A 20,725-nucleotide genomic window follows, 5' to 3' on the forward strand; every position below is an offset into this window, starting at 1 on the left:
TATATGGTCAGAGATTCGGGTCATAGATTTAAGAGGTCAAAGTGTGTCCAGCAGAAGGGGAATGGGCACGTACTGAGGTCAGAAGTCTCTCTGCGCCGGTCTCTGCGCGGGGGGGGGGGGGGGGGGGGGGGATCTCTCCCGGGATTCTTATATGGTTTGCATGCTGGAAGACCTGGGCCTTGGTAAACTGGGCACTGCTGGTTAGGGTAGGTCCGTGGCCCGCTGGGCGGAGCTGGGGGTGGGGTGGATCCCTAGTCGTGGGGACGCCCCCACTCTTTCTCGCTTCCCGCCACAGCGCGAGCCAATCAGGAATCAAGAGCCCGCCCCCCTCCACCCATTCGAGTGGCAGAGTCTCGCAGCAGTCTGTGCACATTTCTAAAAACGCCCTGAGTTTTCGCGGGAAAAAGAAAACCCCTAGCAGCTGGAAGGATCGCGCGCTGCCGAGCTCACTCAGGTCCTCTGCCACTCCCGGTCACTCCGCCGCTCCCTCCTCGGTCACCCAGCCCCAGAGCCCTAACCAGGAGCCAGGCACTCCAGGCGAGAGGACAGTGCGGATCGCTGCCGCGGGAGAGGTGAGTGGAAGAGCGGGCTGTGCTCACACAGTGGCACGGCCAGGCACTGCGCAAAACTGGAAAGAATTCTTCCCACGGGTGGCCGCGGGGCTTGCTTCAGGGGATCCGAGGTCTTCCCAGTCTTCCACGCTAAACCCCTTTCCTGGCTAGCCGCACTACGTTGACGCCCCGGGTTGGAGGAGGGGGGAACTTTGTAAACTTTCCCGTGCGTGGGTTGAGATTTGCAGAGAACCATTGCCCACGCGTGCTTCCGCATCGCGTGTAAGGGGATCCGATTTGTATCCTCCACGCTGGGTCCCCATCTCAGGCCCCGGGCACATACACGGTTACACCCCAAAACTTGGCAAAACTTTCCCGCGCGTGGCTCCGGGCATTGCAGAGAGCCACCGCGCATGCGTGCTTCTCCGTCCGTTGAGGGGCAACCTGAGTGGCGTCCTCCACGATGAACCTGGGTTTTGACCCTCCAGAGTGCCGCTAAGTCCGCGGGAAGCGCGTGGGGTCTGGTGGGGGGGGCTACACGCGGCTCCGCGCCTGCGCGCGGACGCTGCTCGAGATTCAATTGTCGCGCCCGAGTCCGGTTTCGCGCGCCCTGGCTTCTCCGAGTACGTCTCGGCCAATCGCGTGCGAGGAGGGCGGGGCGTGCCACCCGGGCGGAGCCAATCAGCAGCGGGCTCTCCGGGAAGGGCGGAACTTAAACGGCGCGGCTCCGGGGGTCCGACCCTGGCGGCGGCGGAGGGTGTGGGCGTGGGCTCCGGGCCTCGGGGTCTTTAAAGCGTGTTTAAAGCGCCATTCCAAGAGGCCAGGGTCAGTGTCTCGGGGGAAGGTTAGGGAAGCTAGTCGTGCGTGGGGCCCAGGTGAGTTTCTGGCCACGAGCGCGCGCGCGGGGGTGTCCGGGCCCGGACTGCGGGTTGCCATGGCCACGGCCGGGGGGGGGGCTGCTCCACGCACGCGCGCAGGGGGCACCGGCCCGGAACTCCGGGGGGCGTCCCGAGTGAGGTGTATGTGTGTGTGGGGGGGGTCCTGCCTTCTGTGTGACCTAGTTCCCCCTCCCGGGACTTAAGAAGTTCCGGTCCGCTTCGGAGTTGGCGAGTTCCCGATGCTGGGACTTGGACTGTGTGGGATGAATGAATGGGTGAACGAATGAATGAGCAGCTGCGACCACTCAGCCTGACCAGTCCCTTTCTCTCGCCACGGATATTGCTTTTTTTCTTCCTCCTCTTTGAAGACGTGGTGGATTGTCGTGGGTCGCCCAGGATGTCTTTGGTCCACGCTCAAGTGTCCCCACTCACTCACTGGTCTTGAAAACACTAAGCGCGTGATTTATGCCACCTGGTTCTCTAAGGTGCCGTCTGGCCGAGCACAGGGGCCAGGATGCCAGGAGGTTGATCCTGGGAGCTGCTTCTTGCTCAATCAGATGAAAAGAAAGCTACTGGGGTGAGGGTCCCCCACTTCCCCACCCGCTGGCCGGCCACAGTGACCCTTTCTCTTTCTCTCTGTCCCTCCAGCATATTGGCACCATGTGGATCCAGGTCCGGACCATGGATGGGAAGGAGACCCACACCGTGGACTCTCTGTCCAGGTTGACCAAAGTGCAGGAGCTGAGGAAAAAGATTTCGGAGCTGTTTCACGTGGAACCCCAGCTGCAGAGACTCTTTTACAGGGGCAAACAGGTAAGCTGACCGCCGCAGCTTTCCGTCCGCCCACTGAGCTTTGTTTCAGGCACCCTGCCTCTCCAAGCCACCAAGCGATAGCACCCCCCCACTTACTCCCCCCCCTTGTCGGTGACTTCAGATGCTGGGGGGAGGGTGAACAAAGGCAGGCCTCTGCACCGGCTGTGGCCGGCCTCTGCACCGGCTGTGGCTGGCCTCTGCGCTGCAAAGCTTGCTACCTTTTTAATTACCCTCTAAAGTCTCCTGAATCATTTTTCGTCAGGAGAAAGTTTGAAGTGGCCCACAGAGGGCTCAGGGGGGTTGCGGATTAGTTTTCCCAACAGTCTTCACGTGGGGGCAGTGAGAGGGGACCAGGTTTTCCTTTTGAAATTCACCCTGATCGCCCACAGCTTGCTCCCATGAGACATCAACCCCCCTGAGGATCCACTTTACTCATGAATTAGAAATTTATTCGCTTAGGTTTATGAGGAAAATGGGGCTAGTGGCCCTTATGGGGGGGTAGCTACCTTGTTGCACCTCTATCCAGTCTCTCCAGCTCTCTGTGGCCTTTAAAATGGCCATCTTTGCAGCCCATTTGCCCACGCTTGGGACTTTTTATCATTGGCACCAGGCTGGGCTTTCTTTTTCATTCATGTCTTGAGGTGCTGAGAGAGCACGTGGGGGCAGTGGGGTCTGGTGTGGGGTACGTGCTCGCAAGGGTCCGATTGGAGGTGGGTGCACTGCACCATCAGGGAAGGGAGGTAGCAGACCCGAAGTCCCTACTTCCCGGCCTGTACCCGCTCTTGTGGTTGGGCAGGGCATTGCTGCCCTCTGGTGTCCGGGTCCCGTGGTTCATTTCTTTAACTAGCTGTGCCCAGGTGATGGCAGTGTCGCTGTGCTCCCCTCCCCCTTTCCCAGGCGTGGGGTGTTCTGGGTGCAGCCGGCTGGGCTGCTGGGGTGCGGGCACCATGTCTGATTGCCCGCCACGACCACTCATTTCATTCCGTGCCCGGCTTGTCAGTTTAGCGGTGTGTCTCCTGGGAGCTGTAGCTGGTCACATTTACATTGGACCTCGTTGGCTTACCCACTGCAGAGATTGGGTACGGCCCCTCGGCCTGCCACCGGCTTGCCTTCTGTCAAGTCACTGCGCTCACTCACTTCTGGGGCCACCTCGGACTGGTGGAAGTGCTTGTCCAGGCTCTTGCTGAGCAGTGTTAGGCTTTTATCGAGAGGCAGGGTTTCACATAGCCCAGGCTGGCCTTGAACTCGATCCCCCTGCCTCTGCCTCCCGAAGGTGCCCACCTGCAGCCCACGCGACCGCCTGACTCCTTTTCCTAGCTCCCTTTGTGGGGCAGCTTTGTCAGGGAGCAGGCCGTGGCTTCTGGTTTTCTGACGCAACTTCCCCAGCTCCTGCAGCTACTGGGGACACAGCAGGCCATGGGGAGGGGGCGAGGGCTGGGAGGTGGGACAAGCAGAGGGCTGGGGAAAGGCTGCTTTTCTGGTGGTTGACAGACAGCAACAGAAACCATGCAAATAGGCCGTTCTTACAGAAGGTTCTAGAATGTTCATGGTGCACTGGCCTTTTCCTTGTTTCTTGTGGCCCAGCTGCTAAAAGGAGCAGGCTGGTGTCAGGGAGTTGGTGTGTGCTCGCCCCTCGTCTCTGAGCACGATGGCAGGTATGTGGGAGGGGACTCTGGCCATCGTCCCTGCCAGGGCAAAGTGAGATATGTCTGGTTGACCCGTTTTTGTTATCTTAAAAACCACCTGTGGAAATAACCTTCAATGTGCCCAGTACATGCAGGCTTTAATGTCACTGAGTGCCTTGCTTGTCTGTTCAGGGACAGCTGACTGTCATGTCCCAAATAACACACGTGGCTGACCGGTTGTCACTGCGTGTGGTGATGTGTTATGGGTTCAGCGGGTCCTGGCTTGGTGATGGGGGCACCAGAAATCAACCAAGGGTCCCCACAGGGCATGCAGGCGTCTCCATTGTCTCCAGACATCACCCAGGACTCCCTTGGGATGCTTCTCGCCCTTCACATCAGCTGGTCTCATGGGTGATTGATGTCAGCCATGTTGGTCCAGCACTGGCCTGGCATCACAAACCTGGAGTCCCCAGGACCCTGTAACCCTGCCATGTCCTCACTGGGCCAGTCTTCTCTACCTGTGGAGTCCAGGGTCAGTCTGGGCTACACGAAACCTTGTCCCCTCAAAAAAAAAAAAAAAAGTGCCGGGAACAGAGTGGCCAGGCCGAGGCCTGCCTCAGGCTGTGGTGATTCAGCATGGCAGTGGCCCCAGAGCCATTGCTTTGCAAGAGTGATTCGTAAGGCGCCACCCAGGATCATGTGACAATCAAGTAAGGCAAGGCCGTACCCCCTTCGCTGGAGGCACAGCAGACCCTCCAATAGTGTGGACCAAAGCCACCAGACATATTGGGTAAATAGATGGGCCAAAGCTCCTGTTACCCAGATATTCAGGAGGCTGAGGCAGGGTCTCAGCTGCCGTGTCTGGAAATGGTATTGTTGATTTTTCAGTTCGCTGTGCACGTGTGCGCCTTTGTGTGTGTGTGTGTGTGTCTGTGTGTGTGTGTGTCTGTGTGTGTCTGTGTGTGTGTGTGTCTGTGTGTGTGTGTGTGTCTGTGTGTGTGTGTGTGTGTGTGTGTCTGTGTGTGTGTGTGTGTGTGTGTGTGTGTAGGTCAGAGGACAGCGTTGCGAGTCGCGGTTCTTCGAGGGCTCTGGGGTTCAGACTCACAGGGCAAGTGCTCTCACCTGCTGAGCCGTCTCACTAGCCCTTATTTACTTTGATGAAGGGTCCCATGTAGCCCAGGCTGTAGTCAAATCCACAGTGTAGCCAAGGATAGCCCGGAGTACTTGTTTTCTCTTGAGATGGGGTGACAGCATGTGTTAGCCCCTGGTTTATATAGTGCTGAGGACGGAGCCCAGGGCCTTGGGCTCACAGCTGTGCACTTAGCCCTACCCTGGGTTTAATTTTCACTGTTAGAAATTAGCAGGAGGTATGTGTGACTGAGTGCTGGACCTTTAAGCTCTTACAGTGTCCTGTCCCTTGTGACAGATGGCCCCAAGGTGACGGAACCTGGGCTCACCTGCTGCTTGAGTTTCCTAGCCAGCCACTTTGCAGGTGGGGTATGGGTGGGGGGACTACTCCCTCCCCTAGCCCTAGTCACGTGCCAGTGCAGGCTTCTGCCTGCCTTCCATGGGGCTCTTCCAGATAGTTCCAGAAGCAGCAGCCAGAAGCTGCCCAACCGGCCTCGTGAGTTAGTTACAGTGAGGACTGCAGGGTGAGTCTGCCCCAAGCCGGCCCAGCCATATCCTGTCCTGCATGCTGACTGTGGGGGACTGTGACCATGGTGGGATAGCCTGATGGGCTCCAGACACCAGGACTGCTGGGGTGCTTGTATGGTCTGGTTACCCTGGTTACCCGTCCTGCTGGCCCTACCTCCTGGCCGCCTCAGCGCTGACCATCAGCCCCTGGGCCCAGCATTGTGCTTTGTATTTGAAAACTTTTTGGGCATGTGCGTGTCTGTGTGTGACATTGTATGTACATGGATGTCAGGTGGCCTCACTTAGCTGTGCTCCTTCATGGCTGAGGAGCGTTCTGCTGTGTGGATGGCACATAGCAGTGCTTGGCCATCTGTGGAAGGGCTTTGTACACGGGGCACGGTGAGTGTGTTTTTCCCAGACCCCCTTCCATCTCGGGATCCCCAAGTCTGGCCTGTGGTGCAAAGTCCCCGTGTGTTGGGTGACAGGTGTGGTGGAGTGTGGTCCTGGCTTCCATATAAGTGTTCAGAGCAGTCATGGACTGCTGACCACATTGTCCCCCAAGCTCTGTTCCTGTAGACTCCAGTTCTTGCAGAGTCCCTTTCCAGCATGCTCCTCAAGAGCGGCCCTTTCCCGCCCAGTCTGATCCCTGTTCCCGCAGGCTAGGTCTGTTCCCGCCGGCTGGCCTGTTCCCAAGGCCGGGAAAGGCCTGGTCTGTTCCCGCCTGTTCCCGCCGGCGGAGTTGGTTCCCGCGGGCCGGGTCTGTTCCTTCCCGTTGAGTTTGTTCCCGCCTCCCGCCAAGTCTGTTTCCGCAGTCTTATTCCCGAGGACTCCCACAGAGCTGGTTCCCGAATGCATAGAGTCCTGAAGACCTGTTCCTAGTGCCTTTCGCCTAGAGTGGGGAAGGAGCCCATGATGAGGTGTGACATGAGGGGGCTACTGTGGGGCCACAGATGACTCTTTGGCCCCCAGCTCTTGGCCACCTGCTGCTCAGGAGCAATCCTTGGGGAGATTGGAGGAAAGCCTTAAAGGATTCTGGGGACTGTGTTGTGGGTTCTCCCTGGTTGCCCTGGACACCATGGGACACAGGCTTCAGTCTGTCCCTGTGGGGCCTCCTGGGCCCTACAGTGTAGCGTGCTGGCCATTGCACGCACCTCAATGCCAGGAGCTCCTCTCCTGGACACACCACCCAGCAACACATACATTGGCTTAATGGCCCTTCTGCCTGCCTCCCCAGCCTTTGGGAGGTGGAGGGAGGAGGACCAGGCATTTGAGATGAGCTTGGGCTATGTGAGACCCCACCTGAACCCCTAAACCCCACTTAGTATTAATTCAGCAAATCTTCCTGGAAGGGAGACCCCTGGACGTCCACGGCATGGAGGGTTGTGTGGCTTATGTTCGTGGCCTTCTGTGGTGCTGACAGTGCTCTGTGCTTGCCTGCCCAGGAGTAACTGGGAGAGCCTGGGCGTGGGACAGGGCTTTGCCTGGCCCTGTATTCTCCATCTACCCCTGCCCCATGCAGGCCTCCGTGGAAGACAGTCTGCTTTGGGTTTCTCCACAGATGGAGGATGGCCACACACTCTTCGATTATGACGTGCGCCTCAATGACACGATCCAGCTGCTGGTGCGCCAGAGTCTGGCCCTCCCTCCCAGCACTAAGGAACGGGACTCGGAGCTCTCTGACTCGGACTCTGGCTATGGTGTGGGTCAGAGCGAGTCAGACAAGTCGTCCACGCACGGTGAAGGGGCTGCTGAAGGGGACGACAAGACTGTGTGGGAGGACACGGAACTGGGGCTGTACAAGGTGAGCTTCCCTGGGGCTGTGTGGATTTGCCCCCAACTCAGATTCTGCCCACCCTGACAGTGCCTGGGCCTCCCTGCCCCTCAGCACAGTGAGAGCCACACAAGGTCTCTTGGGACTCCTTGGTGACCCAGAGAGCCACAATAGCCAGTACCTGCCATTTTGAACTCTCTCCGGGGAGTTTTGCCAAGATTGAAAGGTCTGCATTTGACAACTGGAGGTTGAGCCTCCCTGGGAATCCCAGCCCGTGTGGTTGAGGCTGACCAGCCCCATCACCTGCTCTATGACCACAGTGCTCTGAATCCCCTGCTGGTATCTGTGGTTCGTGGAGGCATGACTTCTTCCCCAGGATCCTGGTCTGGAGTGTGGAGGCGTGGGATGTGCTCAGCACCTGGAGCCCTGGGAACACATGTGGTCCCTGCTTATTTCTATCAACAAACCTCTGGAGATACTCACAGCCATCAGAGCAAAGTCTCCCACAGAGGGTGGCATTGACCCGAGTCCCCTTCAGAGTAGTCCGGTCCCTCCACCGTCCACAGTGCTGAGGTTTCCTCCCGTGTGGAGCGTGGTGGCTCACATCTACCATCTCCACTCTGTAGCAGCACGCTTGTTTGTGTGAGGCTAGCCTGGGCTACGGAGTGAGACCTGTAGGCATAGCTGGGTGCAGACACTTGCCTGGCATGTGTGCCCCTGTGACCTCTGTCTGACAACCCAAATCCTTGACCCTGGTCCCGCCCGGCCACTGGGTCCCCTGAGCCTTGTTTGCTTCCTGTAGGTTAATGAGTACGTGGACGTGCGTGACAACACCTTGGGGGCGTGGTTTGAGGCCCAGGTGGTCCAGGTACAGAAGAAAGCCCCGTCCCAGGAGGAGCCCTGCAGCTCCAGTGCCAGCCTGACCCCAGATGATGACATCATGTATCACATCAGATATGATGAGTGAGTGCCAGTGTGAGCTTGTCCTGTCTCCAGTGCTGTCCAGACCCCTGCCCTGCACTCCCCAAGTGACTGCTGCCAGGGGACAAGGGTGGAGAAGCCTCAGAAGGCTACTCTTGGCCCATCCTCGGCACCCTGTTTCCATTTGAGACTAGAGGAAGGGCCCTCTTTCCCTAGGAGCCAGATATGAGCTGCCCTTGATCAGTTCTGTTCAGTCTGAGGACATGAGGGTCCCTTGAGATCGTCCGTGGTCCCAGCCATCTCAGGGTCTCAGGTTTCAGTCCCTGGGCAGCAGAGCATCTCAGGTCCAAGTTCCACATGGTGACACAGTGGTGATGCGGCCTCAGGCAGGCAGTTAAGCCATGTTCATCTGTGTCCCTGGAACTGGGGAGGCCACAGCGCTTCTTTGTCAGGCCAGCATCCCATAGGTGGAGGAGGCCCCCGCCCGCCCACAGGCCTTTGCTGAACCGTTTCCCTCTCCTGGTTGTTGCTGGGTTTCTGGTGTCAGCCTTGACTAGAGGAAGGGGTGCTGTCATTTCCGTACATGGCCTGGGTGGCTCGCTCACCTGCCTAGGGTTGCTCCCTCAGGGCCGTGGATGGTGCAGATCCCAGTAGTATAAACTGACGTCTTGTGATTCCCATGTTACAGTTCTGGGATCACTGGTGGCTCTCTGCTTGCTGCTGATAAAGCTTCATTGAAATAGTTAGTCATTTAGTGTGGAGGTCCTTTGTGAAGATGCTTGCTGAACTGAGTTCTGTGACGGACCTGAAAGGGAATGAATCTGAGGTGGTGTAGCTCAAAGCCGCCTAGAGAGCTCACCTCAAGTGCAGTCTAATATTTATTCTATATGCCTCCACACATGGAGGTTGCGTTATATGTGGACGTGGAGAAACATTTGCTTTCCCTTCCTGTAGTTTTCCCAAAAGTCTGGTTCCCAGACCAGCTGTCCCAAGCTGCCCTGACTTGGCATTCCTGGGCACATGGGCACCTCACTATGGTGTCTGCTGTTATCTGTGCCACATGCTTCCTTCTGTCTGTCACTTCTGAGAACCCAGGGCTGTCCCTGCTCTATCAGGCCCACCTCGCTGCAAAAGCCTTGCTTCCAGATTTCCACCTCCCGGGTTGCTGGGATGGGGACGAGCCACTTTGGGAGATCACATCTGTCCACATGTCCCACATACCTGGCCCACCGGCATAGATGGCCAGGGTCACCCAGAATATGGTCCCCCATGCTACCCCATCTCTGGGCCTGTGAAGGGACACCATGTAGCGGCCTGGGGCATCTGAGGTTGGGCCTCTGCTTGCAGCTACCCAGAGAACGGAGTGGAAGTCATCAAAGCCAAGGATATCCGTGCTCGTGCCCGCACTGTCATCCCGTGGGAGGACCTGGAGGTCGGCCAGGTGGTGATGGTCAACTATAACGTGGACTACCCCAGGAAACGTGGCTTCTGGTACGACGTGGAGATATGTAGGAAGCGTCAAACCAGGACGGCGCGGGAGCTGTATGGCAACATCATGCTTGTGTGAGTGGCCTGCCTGGACAGGGACCCTGACACCCTTATCCTCGCCCTGGGCCACCCCTGGCCTCGTCTGGCTCCGTGGCCCTCAGACTTGGCTTTCTGGAGGCTTCTGTGTGTCTGTCCATGTTGTCCCACACTGGGAAGGTGTGGGACTGAGTGGTTCTAGGAAGCCTGCCAGCCTGACTTAGCCTCGTGGATGCGTGGGGACTTCCAAGGGGCCAAGGGCATTTGCCTCATTTAGAGGGCACCAGATCTCACTGTCTTGCCCGGGGTCTCTTTAAACTCTTGGCTCAGTGCTGTGTAAACATGAGGACACGAGGCAGAAGCACCAGTTTGTATGGCTAGCAGTGCCGTAGGGACGTGGGAATCCCTGGACGTCCAGGGCCAGCCAGCCTGACAAGTGCAGCCAGCAGTCAAGGATCGACCCTGGGGGTGCTGACTGTTAGAGAATGCACACACGCAGAAACCAATGGGAAGAACCCAGCTGGGCTCAGGCCTGCCCCCTGCTTCACCCAGCCCCACGTTGTTCTAATGTTTGGGAATGTTCTGCAGAAACGATTCTCAGCTCAACGACTGCCGGATCATGTTTGTGGATGAAGTCTTCAAGATTGAGCCCCCTAATGAAAGGAGCCCCTTGATTGAGGGCCTCTTGCAGTGTGAGTGCTGGTCGGGCCCCGAGCACACCCGGGTGGGGGGGAGCAGACCCAGGTGGCATGGTGGCCCGCTGCAGCCCCTCCTGCCCTCCGGAAAACAGGGAAGAGCGGCCCGTCCTGCCAGTACTGCAAGGATGACGAGAACAAACCGTGTCGCAAGTGTGCCTGCCACGTGTGCGGCGGGCGGGAGGCTCCTGAGAAGCAGGTTCTGTGTGACGAGTGTGACATGGCCTTCCACCTGTACTGTCTGCAGCCACAGCTCACCTGCGTCCCCCCCGAGCCCGAATGGTGAGTGGCGGACCTCCGGGGTCACCTCGCGTGCCCAGAAGGGAACAACCCTAGACAGGCCACGGAGTGGCTTTCAGCCTCGCTTCACAGCTCTGCTGTGCTGAGTTCACACCCAGAACTTGAATCAAAAGCTGAGTGTGGCTGTTTGACGGCCCTGGGAGCCCAGTGCTGGGGGGGCAGTGACAGGATGGCTGGGCCCCCCCGGCTGCCAGCTGGGCTGCAGACTCAGCGAGAGGAAGCTGCAGTGCTCTCAGGGAGGCCGGCTCGTGCCCCTCAGGTCTGCCACTGTGTGCCTGCCCCGCTCGGTGGCTGGCCGCTTGGGGAGCTTGTGTTCCTGAGAGTGGTGTGCAGAGGGGAAACCAACGGGGACTCTAACAGAGAGGCGGGTGCCGCCACATGCCCGTTTCTTCTCCATCACTCTGCATTGGGATTTGCTTGGGGTTTTTTTTGTTGTTGTTGTTGTTGTTCTTGTTTTGTTTTTATTTTTTTTGAGACAGGATCTCACTGTATATAGCCTTAGCTGCCTGGATCTCTCCGTGTAGACCAGGCTGGCCTCAAACTCTCAGAGATCCACTTGCCTCTGCTTCCCAAGTGCTGGGAATAAAGGCGTGCACCACCACCGCCCAGTCTTTTGTTTGATTTTTTTTTTAAATTTACTGTTAGTTAAATTATATTTGTGTTGTGAGTGCATGTGGGCAGGGTGCCCACAGAAGCCAGAGATGTCACGTCCTGCAGGAGCCCAATGAGCCCAGTGAGGCTGGTGCTGAGAACCGAACCACAGTGCTGTGCAGGACAGCCAGTGCTCGAGACCACTGCACCATCCCTCCAGCTCTGTTGGGTTTTGTGTGGGGGCCTCATTCTATCGCCCGGCCGGCTTTGACCCGGAACAGCCTCTGCTCTCGTCATTCTGACTTGCTGGGAATATAGGCTTGAGCGAGTCTGCCTGGCTTTGAAGTTTTTACTTATAAATTCAAGTGGTAGGGGCTGGGGCTTTAGCTCTGTGTGGTTCTTTTTTTCTTTTTCAAGGCAGGGTCTCTGTTGTAGCCCTGGCTGTCGTGGAACTTGGGTGTAGACCTGGAACTCACAGAGATCTGCCCGCCTCTGCTTCCCTGGGAAAGGTGTGCGCCACCATGGTTTTCTGTGGGGTTCTTTTCTTTTTTGGTTTTTCGAGACAGGGTTTCTCTGTGTAGCTTTGGAGCCTGTCCTGGAACTTACTCTGTAGCCCAGGCTGGCCTCGAACTCAGAGATTTGCCTGCTTCTGCCTCCCGAGTGCTGGGATTAAAGGTGTGCGCCACCATGCCTGGCTCTGGGGTTCTTAAAATAATTTTTTGTGTTACTTTTGTTTTTGTAAGTGTGTGTGGAAACAACTTTGGGAGTCAGTTCTCTCCACCACGTATGTCTGGGGGATTGAACTTAAGTCCTGAGACTTGGTGGCAAGCCTCTACCCACTGATGATTTCACTGGCCTTCTGCAGGCAGAGAGCTCTTAGCGGAAGGCTGAGGAACCCATGTCCTCTAGAACATTTGTAGGGATTCTGTAGGGATGGTTCAGCCTAGAGGTTAACCATGTGCCCATGGATAATGGAGCATGTCTACACCTCCAGGGAACCCAAGTTTATGATTTGACCTTGGTTCTGAACTACTATGTGGACTGTGTGTCCCCTGTCTCTGGCCTGTGTGGTGTCTGGGGAAAGGACACCATCTGTTTTGCACTTGGGCATCAGGCCATATGCAGGTGATGTTCTTGTTGTCCCAGGTACTGCCCCAGCTGCCGGACCGACTCCAGCGAGGTGGTACAAGCCGGGGAGAAGCTGAAGCAGAGCAAGAAGAAGGCGAAGATGGCATCGGCCACCTCGTCCTCCCGGCGAGACTGGGGCAAGGTGAGGCACACCCACATCCCGTCCCGTCCCTGTCCCTGTTCCCCACTCCTGGAGCTCACACAGCCCTCTCTACGTGGCAGGGCATGGCGTGTGTGGGCCGCACCAAAGAGTGTACCATCGTGCCCGCCAACCACTTTGGGCCCATCCCCGGCGTCCCTGTGGGCACCATGTGGCGCTTCAGAGTCCAGGTATCTGCTGATCCCACTGGGTTTCAAATGCTTCTGTTGAGTTTGTGTCTAAATATGGTTGGGGGTAGGAAATGCTGCTGAGTGGGGTCAGGAGGATGCCTGCTTGCGGGAGGGGGCCAGGCTGGGGCATGACCCTTTGCCGTGTCATGGCCAGCTCTGTTATGGTAGCTGGACTCAGCCCTTGGGCTAGTGTGGTCTTGTCAGGGACTGTCACCCTGGGGTTACCAGGAGACTGAATGCGGCTTTTGGCGGTGTTTACAGGTCAGTGAGTCCGGTGTGCACCGGCCGCATGTGGCGGGCATCCATGGCCGGAGCAGTCAGGGTGCCTACTCCTTGGTGCTGGCTGGCGGCTACGAGGATGATGTGGTGAGCACTGCTCCGCCCATTATTGCTTGGCCTCCCCCCCCCCCCCCCCCCCCCCCCCCGCCTCTCACTCTGGCTCTCACGTGCCAGCCACCATGATTGATCATCAGGAGTCAGGCCCAGCTCTGAGTGGCCGCTGGGAGTTCTGTATCATTCTGTCCGCTCTCTGCACTGGGCCTGCCCTCAGCGCTGGCCAGAGTTGCCAGGCCATGCTGTCAACATGTTGTAGTCACTCTTGTGGGACCTAACAGTGTCCCCAGACAGCAGGGGCAGCGACACTCGTGGTTCATTTCTGTCGGAGAAAGAGATGTCATGAGGTGTTACCTGTAAGCACAGAATAAGTCCTTCGATTTTACAAGGAGAGAAAAATAAACTGAGGATGCTGCAGCTGAGTGTGGTGAGGGCGACAGGAGCCAGGCTGCCTCCCAGTCAGGGCTGCCGTGTGGGGCGGGATGGCCGCTTAATTAGAAGGGAAGGTGGGAAATTACAGGGTGGGTTGAACATTCTGCACCCATGGGTGCAGGGGGTGGTCCGACCCCCCTTCTTGGCAAGCTCAGCAGCACGAGGCCTCGTCAGGTGCCCTGTCTACCATCCACCTCTAGAGCTTGTCCCTCCCCTGTTGAGTCTGCCCTCTCGCCCTTCCCTGGCCCGCACTGTACCCCCTCTCTGTGGGTCTGAAAACTCCGGGGTCCCGGGCATTGGGCCTGTGCTGTCTGTTCCCGTGTCTGCTCAGGTCACGGCTCATTGTGCCGTCAAGGTCCCTCCATGTTGGAACAGGCCTCAGTGGCGTTTCAGAGAGCTGTGCTTGGTCCTCTGTCACTGCGGCACGGTGGCCGGTTGTGTGCCACTGCCCTCACTCCTGCTGCCACAGCCTCACTGCCTCCCGGGGCTACCCCTCTCGTCCTCACTGAGCCGGGCAAGGCTCGCCCCCATGCCGAGGGCTCATGCAGCCCTTCTTCCCACTGCAGGACAATGGCAACTTCTTCACCTACACGGGGAGCGGCGGCCGAGACCTCTCTGGCAACAAGCGCACTGCAGGGCAGTCCTCCGACCAGAAGCTCACCAACACCAACAGGTGTGTGGGAGCTTGGCGCTCCACCAAGGGTGCTGGCCCCACCTGGCAGCAGGTGATGGGGACACACTTCTTCTGTTTACCTCATGATGGCTCTGTCCTGTTTACCATCCCAACCCGGGGTATCATTTCTATCTCGGTCTGGGGGTGGTGTGCTGGTCAGGGTCCTCTGTATTCTGTTCTGCAGCCAGGGTGCCTCAGATCTCAGCTTATTGAGAGGGAAAGGTTTGTTATTGTAACAAATCCTGACAACTGCGAGCCCAGGGAAGGATTCTGTTGTAGTAATAAGCCCCTGTTTATAGACAGGATAGTTTCTGTTACTGTAACGAGTCCTGAGGTAGGATGTCCCCGGGCTGCACACCTGGGTTGGCCTTGGTTGAGCTGTTGTCTTGAGGTCCCCCACTAGGGGGCAACACATGGGGAAGAGTGTGGCATGGGGGCCGGGCGTGAGAAGGAAGAAGACACTGGAGTCTTTAAGGGCCCCGCCCTTTAAAAGCTCCATTCCCTCTACCCTGGGGAACCAGACATCAACACAGGGACTTCTGGGGGACATTTAAACAATTATTTCATGTGTATGAGTGAGTATGTTGCCTGCAAGTCTACATTACTTGGGCGCAGTGTCCACAGAGGCCAGGAGAGGGCATTGAATCCCCTGGGTCTGGAGTTACACCACCATGTATATGCTACGAATTGACCTGGGTCCTCTGTGAGACCAGCTAGTTCTCGAACCACTGAGAAACCTCTACAGGTCCTTTTGGGGACGCTTAGATCAGACAGTAGCCTCTGGCAGCTTCTGGCCAATGCCAGTGACCTTGTCCTGATGTCCTGTTGGTGGTGAGGTCCACGTGTCTATGGATGCTAGGGTGTGCCTCTCTGGGAGGACATGTATAACTTCCCTCATGTGTGTCCTGTCTCCCCAAAGGGCTCTGGCGCTCAACTGTGATGCCGAAATCAGTGAGAATGGATCGGAGGCCAGGGACTGGCGCAAGGGGAAGCCAGTACGTGTGGTCCGCAACATGAAGGGGGGGAAATACAGCAAGTACGCACCTGCGGAGGGCAACCGATATGATGGCATCTACAAGGTAAGCGGTGAGCGCCTGTCCTCATGCCCGTGTCCCTGAAGTTCCTGAGCCACACTGCACCAGCCATGCTGTCCTCTCCACAGGTGGTGAAGTACTGGCCAGAGAAGGGTAAATCTGGCTTCCTTGTGTGGCGCTACCTCCTGCGACGGGATGACACGGAGCCTGAACCCTGGACCAAGGAGGGCAAGGACCGCATTCGGCAGCTGGGGCTCACTATGCAGGTGTGTGTGTGAGGCTGTCTTCTTTGGAGCTTGTTGCCCATCATGGTGGGAACTGGGAGTGGAGACGCCTGTTCTGTTTCCAGGTCCCAGGCTTCCCAGGGTCCTTGTCTCCTCCAAACCAACTGCCAGAATCAGGAACAGTGGTCCAGGTCCTCAGAAGGCTGAGATCAGCCTGGCCGTAGCAAGACCCTCTCAACAATGAAAATAGGTCTAGGCCGGCAGCTCAGGGGGTAGAGCGTTCTCCTGTACCAAGTCTGCATTCTGTCTCCAGCACCACATAAATCTTGCAGGATCAAGGCCAGCCTGGCCTATATCAAGAAACTCAAATAAGGGGCGGGAGAGATGGTCAGTAGTTAACAGCGCTGGCTGTTCTTGCAGAGAAGCAGTTTGATTCCCAGCACCCACGTGGTGGCTCACGGAATGTGTAACTCCAGGCCCAGGGCTGGTCCCCCTCTGCAGACACTACACACACCATACACTGAAAAATCCAAACCTCCAGGTTACGGGTAGGTGTGGGCACACAGGTGACACATCTCACCAGCCACACCTGTCGCTGATGTTGCTTCTGCCCCTCTGAACTCTGACCTATGACCCCTCCAGCATCAGCAGAAGGAAGCTACCAGAATTGATAGAAAACAGGCAGTGGGGGTGGGCAGGTAAGGATATCAAGTCCCTAGCAGCCACCATACCTCTTTGCAGCTAGAACATTTCATAAGCCACATGGTGGACGTTCCCCCTGGGGCTCTAGTCATGTTTCCATCGTGTTGGGAACTATTCAAGAAATCTTAGTACCCATGGGACGTGATGGCACCTGTCCCCAGGTGTTGGGGGCTGCATTGAGTGTGTATAGCGGGATGTGCAGAAGTCTGCCTGTTTCACCCCTGCGGATGTGCGCACGCGGGGTAAGAGGCTGGGCAGGGTCAGGGGTAGGGCTGGTAAATTTAGTTTTTCTTTCTGGGTTTTGAAGATCTCATTCTGTAACCTAGCTGGCCTGTATCTCCTAACATCTGCCTCGGTCTCCTGGATGCTCAGGAACCACACCTGGCTTCATGTAGCCCAGGCTAGCTTTGAAGTTGCTGCGACCTTTGAACTCCTGACACTCTTGACCTCTAGTGCGTGCGGGTGACATGAGTGTCATCACCCCTGGCTTTAGTTTTCCGTAGGGATCTTCCTCACATAACCCAGGCTGGTTACAGGACTCTCCCCTCCTGACTCCCGAGTGTTAGGATCCCGGCATTGCCACACCTGGCCCTCATGCTTATCCAGCAATACCTTCCGGTGCCCAAGAGCTCGCCGGGTGATGGCACTCTGCCTCTGCAGGGTGGGCTGAGTCCTGACTCTTGTCCACCGTCCCTCCCCCTTCAGTACCCCGAAGGCTACTTGGAGGCCTTGGCTAACAAGGAGAAGAGCAGGAAGCGTCCACCCAAGGCCGTGGAACAAAAACCCACAACCTCCAAGACAGGCTCGTGCAAGCGGAAGACCACAGGTGGGTGCCCGCCCGCCAGCCCAGCCGTCCATCCCGACTTCCTATGTGTCCTGATGACTTCCTGTCCATCCCACATGCCCAGTGTTTTCATTAGCACTGCTGTACTCCTCACAGGTCTTGTTCTGTTCCCCCCCCCCCCGTCCCCCAGGCCCGGCCACTAACACCCGTGTGTCCAAGAAGAGCAAACTGGAGCCTTACACACTCCCGGAGCAGCAGGCCAACCTCATCAAGGAGGACAAGAGCAACGCCAAGCTGTGGGACGACGTGCTGCGTTCCCTTCAGGACGGGCCGGTGAGCCGCAGGGTCCCATCCCTCTGAGGGCAAGCTGGGTCAGTCTGTTCTGGCCTGCTGCAGCACGCCAGGTCAGGGTGGCCTCGCAGCCCATTCCTGTGCGCGTGCAGCTGTCCTGGAACTCTCCATGTCCCCACACTAAAGCTCTGCCACCTTTTAGCATTAATTAGCTCTGGCACCCACCATCCCTCTTCCTCTGTGACTCGCTGACTTCAGGGACCTTCTGGGAGTGGGACCCGGCGGCTTTGCCTTTTTGTGACTGCTCACGTCTCCGGGGCCATCTATGTTGGATACAGTGGATGTCAGAACACCTTCCCTTTTCTGCTTGAGTGATTTCCTCCCTCTGTGGGTAGACGGCCTTCTCCAGTGACTGTCCATCCGTTGGGGTCCCGTGGGCTGCTCTTGTGCCACTGAGACCTGGGTGTGAGCTGTCCCTTAGCCTCTGCTGTGCTTGGCTTCAGTGTGTCCCAGGAGTGGGAGTGTGTGTTGATGAGGATCAACCCGTTAGGGCTTCGCTGCCATCGGCCAGGCTGGGACAGTGTGGGGTCTTGCCAGGATGGCTGCTGTCCTGGTGAGGCCAGCTTCGCTGGCTCACTCAGGGTCCAGCAGGATGAAGCTTCTACTCCTTATGGCCCAGGAGTCCCAGTCAGTCAGTCCAGAGCGTGTTGTACCTTCAGGGCTGAAAGCTGAGGCTCTGATCCGGTCACCTGCACAGGGCCAGCACCCTGTGTTGTCAGGTGGCTTCTCCTGCCTCACACTGCAGCATCTTCAGTCTTTCTCAGGCTCAGATGGGGGTGCGGGGTTCTGTCTTGTGCCTGGGGTGAGGATGATGGAAGTGTGCCCTCCCACACCCACTCTGCAGTATCAGGTCTTCCTGAGCAAGGTGAAGGAGGCTTTCCAGTGTATCTGCTGCCAGGAGCTGGTGTTCCGGCCTGTCACCACTGTGTGTCAGCACAATGTCTGCAAGGTGAGGAGGCGGGCGGGAGGCTTGGGAAGGTGGCCTGAACCACTCACTGCCTGCACTCTTGGGGTGCATGACTGTTGCCTCAGCCTTATCCTTTGTAGAGACCCCAGGCTCCCATACACTCACCCCATCTGGGCCATCACCAGGGACTAGAGGAAGGAGTCCTGAGTGGGCGCCTGCGAGTCAGGCGGAAGCTGAGTGCCTGCGTGGCCGCTCCCGGCTGTCCCCTCACCCCGCTCATGTCTCATGCAGGACTGCCTGGACAGGTCCTTCCGGGCCGAGGTGTTCAGCTGCCCAGCCTGTCGCTGTGACCTGGACCACAGTTCTCCAACCCGGGTGAATCAGCCTTTGCAGACCGTTCTCAACCAGCTCTTCCCTGGTTACGGCAGCGGCCGGTGATGCTGAGAACCAGGCGGAGGCCTCTTGGCCCTGCTCCGAGTTCGTAGTGGGCTTAGCTTGAAGGTGGTGTCCTTCCATGTCTGCCCCTGGCGACCCGTCTGCCTTGGTCGCCAGTTAACCAGGCACCTGCAAGAATCCCGTGTTCTGGCTACCAGTTGGACATCTTGTTTTCCATTTCTTTTTTTTTTTCCTTTTCTCTCTCTCCTCTCTCTCTCTCTCTTTTTAATACAAAGCCTGCAATTAATTCTCCAAGAGAAGGGAAAAAAAAACCTGCCTTTTTCTTTTTTGAAGAAGGATTTAGAAACTGTTCAGCCCCGTACCAGACCTCAGTGTCATGTCAGGAGTTCTCATCCCGAGACCAGCTGCCTAGAACAGTCCTGCCACCATCTTTGAAGAGATCAGGCATATTCTCCTGGCAGCTGGCAGGGTGCTTGGTTCTGGGGTTGGCCCCAGCAGCTGGCCTTCATGCCTTCGCAGGAGACCTGGAGGGGGTCCTGGGCTAGCCTCAACCCTGGCCTCGCCATCCTCACGGGTCCTCTGGGGCGTAGCTGACATTACCTCAGCGGGACTCGACTGTGGCCTCAGGCCAGGGCCTCAGCTGGAGCGAAACTGACCACGTGCCTTTGGCTCACTGCCCCTCACTGTCCGCGGCACTGAACCGTCGGATGCCTGCCTCGGGAGCCTGGCCACTGGGGTGCTCGCTGGCTGGGTGTCGTGGAGGTTTGAGTGCAGTGACCAGTTTTCACCTTGTTTTTAACTCAGCAACTGAGAATTATGAGGGTTTCTGTATTTGTAATTTTTTAAAACAGGATGAATGGTTTCCTCGATGAATTTCTCTTGTAGTTACAGCCTGTACTGAGGAAGACTGTGACTGTGTGTTTTGTTTTCGTTTTCTTTTGTTACTTGTAACTTGACCAAAGTGAGCAGGCCGTACCTCAGCAGAACATGGAAAGTGAACACGTAGCCGCAGGCAGACTGGACAGCACTGTTTTAAGGGTCACGTTTTGTGGTTTTGTTTTTTTTTTTTTAGATTGTTAACATATTGGGGAAGAAAATGAAATTCCATGTGTCCATGTGGATATTTTCTAAAGTTCAATATTTTTGTTCAGATTTTAGATCTCAGAATAAATTTGTTTTCTGCAGATATTTGGATGTTTGTGTTTGCTTGTTTTCAAACTGCTTTTGGCGCTGTCAAGAAAACGAGTTGAGGTTGATGAGACAGTGGGCATAAGGGCACTCTGATGTCCAGGGCCACAGCTCGGTTGTACAAATAAAGTTTTATATAGACAGCTATTCACGCATACATGCTGGCCCTTGCTGCAGTCAGCACCATCCAGTAGTCAGACAAACTCCGCAGTTCTGAGAGCGGAGAACAGTACCATCTAGCCTTTGACTAGCAGTTTGCTGGCTCTGTTCTGGAAGGTTCTATCGTTGTATAGATGGCACCACAGGTTTATAGAAAACTGGATGTTGAAGATGTGTAGGGAAAAGGCAGTGCTAAGTTGTGAGTCTGGAGCCCCTGGCCCATGGTGGGGGTTAGGAGGGCTTCTGTGGTTTCTGGTGTGGCTGGCGTGCTTGCATTTGGTATGGGCACTGCTGGTGGCAGAAGGGTCTGGGCTCCTGTGGAGTGGATGGGGGAGCACACTGGAGGCATGTCCCCCACCCACAGCACATTAGGTTGCTCAGAATGGTATGGGGGGCGGGGCGGGGCGGGGCGCTCCCGGATGAGTCTTGCTTTAAAAAAAAATTTACGCTTAATGGGGTTGGAGAGTTCAGAGCAGTTGGGTTTGATGCTCAGCACCCACATAGTGATGCTACAACCTGCCTGTGACTCCAGTTTCGGGGCGTTGATGCCCTCTCTGGCCTTTGCAGGTACTGCACACAAAATGTGCAGGCAGAACACTCCGACACCTAAGTCTAAACCAGTGTTAGGACGTGTGAGCCAGACGCTCTGGGAGTCCGTTTTCACTGTGTGGAACCTGGGGATGGAACCTGGGTGGTCAGGCTTGAGCGGAAGTTCCTTTATATACACATGGCGCCGTCCCACCAACAACTAGGTTCTTTTTAGGAAACGGCATGGCTGGG

The 20,725-nt window shown here is 56.8% G+C and overlaps 1 protein-coding gene across 4 annotated transcripts; it reads left to right on the top strand.

Moving 5' to 3' along the window:
- Positions 1–240: 240 nt before the first annotated feature.
- Uhrf1 (ubiquitin like with PHD and ring finger domains 1) lies at positions 241–19,784 on the top strand. Of its 4 annotated transcripts, none has more exons than XM_006982252.4 (17): positions 241–572; positions 2,078–2,242; positions 7,061–7,303; positions 8,076–8,236; positions 9,542–9,757; positions 10,307–10,410; positions 10,485–10,695; positions 12,451–12,574; positions 12,655–12,762; positions 13,024–13,128; positions 14,094–14,200; positions 15,120–15,279; positions 15,363–15,500; positions 16,866–16,986; positions 17,135–17,277; positions 18,140–18,244; positions 18,494–19,784. In XM_006982252.4, the coding sequence occupies exons 2-17, from the start codon at positions 2,090–2,092 to the stop codon at positions 18,638–18,640; spliced, it is 2,346 nt and encodes a 781-aa protein (XP_006982314.1). In that variant the 5' UTR covers positions 241–572; positions 2,078–2,089; the 3' UTR covers positions 18,641–19,784. The 4 variants fall into 4 exon arrangements, with proteins under 4 accessions (XP_006982314.1, XP_015856312.1, XP_006982315.1 ...); XM_016000826.3 differs by having other exon boundaries at positions 362–572; positions 10,509–10,695; XM_006982253.4 differs by lacking the exon at positions 241–572 and adding an exon at positions 1,228–1,426.
- The last annotated feature ends 941 nt before the right edge of the window (positions 19,785–20,725 follow it).

This window comes from Peromyscus maniculatus, chromosome 22, assembly GCF_049852395.1.
Source record: "Peromyscus maniculatus bairdii isolate BWxNUB_F1_BW_parent chromosome 22, HU_Pman_BW_mat_3.1, whole genome shotgun sequence".
Classification (NCBI taxonomy): domain Eukaryota; kingdom Metazoa; phylum Chordata; class Mammalia; order Rodentia; family Cricetidae; genus Peromyscus; species Peromyscus maniculatus.

Excerpts from the sequence above, each read along its gene's own strand:
- Uhrf1 (XM_006982252.4), top strand. The coding sequence starts at position 2,090 with ATGTGGATCCAGGTCCGGACCATGGATGGGAAGGAGACCCACACCGTG. Across the intron at positions 10,696-12,450 it reads GTCCCCCCCGAGCCCGAATG|GTACTGCCCCAGCTGCCGGA; the intron begins GTGAGTGGCGGA and ends TTGTTGTCCCAG. Across the intron at positions 16,987-17,134 it reads GTGCAAGCGGAAGACCACAG|GCCCGGCCACTAACACCCGT; the intron begins GTGGGTGCCCGC and ends CCCGTCCCCCAG.